Source organism: Suricata suricatta, chromosome 17, assembly GCF_006229205.1.
Source record: "Suricata suricatta isolate VVHF042 chromosome 17, meerkat_22Aug2017_6uvM2_HiC, whole genome shotgun sequence".
NCBI classification, from domain to species: Eukaryota; Metazoa; Chordata; class Mammalia; order Carnivora; family Herpestidae; genus Suricata; species Suricata suricatta.
The window spans coordinates 38,896,817-38,899,746 of NC_043716.1; the positions used below are offsets into that span (position 1 = coordinate 38,896,817).

A 2,930-nucleotide genomic window follows, 5' to 3' on the forward strand; every position below is an offset into this window, starting at 1 on the left:
TACTTGCGGGTGTTCTCGTTCTTGAGCAGCGACTTGGCCTGCTGCTCACTGATGATGGTGGCCTTCACCTGGGGAGGGTTCATGTGCACGTTCAGCTTCCCCCCCACCAGCAGGCGCACCGTTGCTGCAAACTTGGTCTGGGTCTTCAGGACCTGAGGGGGCTGCTTCTCAATGATGAATGTGCTGCAAGGACACAAGAGACCACAGCCGATGTGATGCCGGCTCAGGGCACAGGTCTGGTCCCCCTGTGCAGGGAGGCTGCTGGGCTCCGCAGGCACATGAAGGCACCTGGCACCACCCCTGTTCCCAGGGAGGCCACTGAGAGTCAGAGGAGATGGCTGGAGGGGAGGCTGTGAAGTGACTCAGCAGCTGGCAGGGGCTGCAGGGGACGAGGGCAGCCCATGCAGTGTCCACAACAGACACTGGGCAAGGTAGACACCAAGAAGCTAAACCAACTGAGGACAGAGAGGGACAGGGACCCGGGGCAAATAGAGATAAGGACTCAAGCAAGAGCCCACCCACCCCCACTCTACCCTTGCTGTCGGGCAAAGCACCACCTGCATCCCCCATGCCACCCATATGGGGGGCTGGGCTTGGCCTCAGGCAGGAATTACCTGGTCACCAGGGCTGAGATGATGTCTGTGATGGTGGCCTTGACCTCGGCTAGCATCTCCTCCACTGGGCCAGGGATGGGCAGCTGCTGGCAGAGGTGCTCAGCCCTGCGGATCTGCTGCCGGTTCTGCCAGATGATCTCGGCCAACTTCTCACACCTGCACGGGAGCCCCGGGCCAACGGGAGGACAATGGCATCGTGTTGTCCCCCAAGCTCGAGGCCAGGAGGCTCCAGTGTGAGGAGGACACCCCAACACCCAGCTCCACCCTGACCCAAGAAGGCTTTGCGCCTAAGTCGCCACCGCTGACCACGGAGCAGAGCAGAGTTCCAGTCTTCCAGAAACACAGAGAGACACAGAGGCCACAACCCTAAATTAGGTCCAGTCAGTCTGAGCATCACTCTGCAAGAGTGTCAGTCTGCACACCCAGCCCTGCCCCGCTCCTCAGCACGGTGACTCCCTTCCTGGGCAGGGGGCACAAGATGGGGGCACAAGTCAGTATCAGGAACCAGAACCCCTAGTGAACGAAGTCTTGCTTCAGCACAGGGAGCCAGCAGATCATGAAAACGCAGGAGGCAGAGTGAGCAGCTGGCTGCACCACTCAGCGCCCCTGGCTGCCCCGACTGCCCCCGGCCACCCCCCACACACCATTACCAGGACTGCAGCACATCCAGGCTGCCCTCCGGGGGGCCCCCGTTGCCCGCCAGCTGCTGCCGCCTCTTCCACTGGATCAGTTCGTCATCCAGAATGACGGTCTGCTGCTTCCGCAGCAGCTGCAAGGTCTTCTGGTGCTTCTCAGCCAGCTCCTGAAGGGTTGTGGGGAGAACAGCCCCATCTGGGCTCCCAGAGAACAGCCCTGCGGGCCTCAGGAGCGGGGCTGGGGGCTGGGGACCAGGCCGCGGCATGGGCCTTCCTCTCTTCCCAATCTGCTCTGCCTCATGTGGCCCCCACACGACAGAGGAGCTGGCCTCCAGCTCTCCTGGGTTCTGCTCCCTTCCCAACTCTAGCCTCTTAGCGGGTCCCCGCACCCCTTGGGATATGCACCTCAGAACTTGGGAGGAGAGGACGCTGAGCCCACTCACCACGCGGTACTGCTGCAGCGTCTGGGCCTCACGCTGCAGCCAGGCCTCCAGGGACACCTGCTTCTGCTGGAGGGCTGTCTCCCGGCTCAGACGCTCCTGAGGATTCAGCTGGGCCAGCTGGCCAAACTGAGCTAGAGGAGGGGACAGGACACCCATCACCATGATCTCCTTGCTTCCTGCAGGAAGCCCAGGGGACACACACACCTGTTCTGGACGCCAGACCCTCAAGGGACACGTCTGACCCATGGCAAGCTGGGGTGCTAGCAGCCAAGGGTGCCAGAGATGAGCAGGCTCTGGCCTCTAGCCTTTCGGCTTTGATCTCCCCTCCTGGGAGCATGCAGATGGAGGCCTGAGCACATAGCGGAGGAGGATCCTGCCCCACGGCCTCCCCTCCCACCTCAGTCTACACAGCTGGCTGCTGAGACCCCCTCACGCCTCCCAGGGGTCCAGCTTGGAGCCTCACTGCCTGGTTTGATGTGTGTCCTCAGCGTTCACTAACCGAGTGAACTCGTGCAAACTGTTTCATGCTTCTGGGCCTCAGTTTGCCCACATGCAAAATGGGAGCATCTCGGCCCCTGCCTTGGTGGGTGACAGAACACGCTCAAGGAACGACCCGGCTCCCACACACTGTAGGCATGAGTGTGTCCTTCTGGGCAGGGGGTTCCAGGGCAGGCTTCAAGGGTGACAGAGGCCAGCAGCTGCTCAGCCCCACCTCACCCATCGGAGCCCCCTCAGGGCAGCCCCTGCCTGCTGGCTCTGTCCCTTCCCCAGGAGCACAGCAGCCTCTCCTGGGGAGAAGGCATTTCTGGGTGCTGAGAGGCGCCTAACACGTTTGTTTGTCCAGGTTGGGTCACCACCATGAGCTCAGCTGAACAACTGGAAGGAGACAGAGATGGAGGGGAGAGAGAGAAAGGGAGAGGGAGATGGGGAGGGAAGGGAGAGGGCCAGGAGCAGAGAGGGGGAGAGAGGGGGGCTGGAGGAGGGAGAGGGAAGGAGGAAGAAGGACGGAGAGGGACACAAGGAGAAGGGGGGGAGGGAAAAGGGGAGGGCGGGGACACAGAACGGCCAGGGCCCACTCCTCTCAGCAGAGGGAGGTAGCTTCTCTCCACATGGGCTGCCCTGTGGGGAGTCTCCTCCATGGCAGGAAAAGGGGAGTCAGTGAGGCCTCCGTTCCCCTTCACAAAACATCTATTACGAAATCCTCAAGACTCAAGGAAGGCTTTAGAAAGAGTGATGCA

The 2,930-nt window shown here is 61.6% G+C and overlaps 1 protein-coding gene across 1 annotated transcript in view; it reads right to left on the reverse strand.

Moving 5' to 3' along the window:
• The window catches only part of LOC115281630 (signal transducer and activator of transcription 5A-like), a 4,824-nt gene extending 2,204 nt beyond the window's left edge, over positions 1 to 2,620 (reverse strand). Inside the window, exons 1-4 of the mRNA XM_029927047.1 lie at positions 1,693 to 2,620; positions 1,265 to 1,416; positions 615 to 770; positions 4 to 183 (exon numbers count right to left, since the gene is read on the reverse strand). Coding sequence (XP_029782907.1) covers positions 4 to 183; positions 615 to 770; positions 1,265 to 1,416; positions 1,693 to 1,938 — 734 coding nt within the window. The 5' untranslated portion in view covers positions 1,939 to 2,620. The remainder of the gene's footprint in view (positions 1 to 3; positions 184 to 614; positions 771 to 1,264; positions 1,417 to 1,692) is intronic.
• Positions 2,621 to 2,930: the final 310 nt, after the last annotated feature.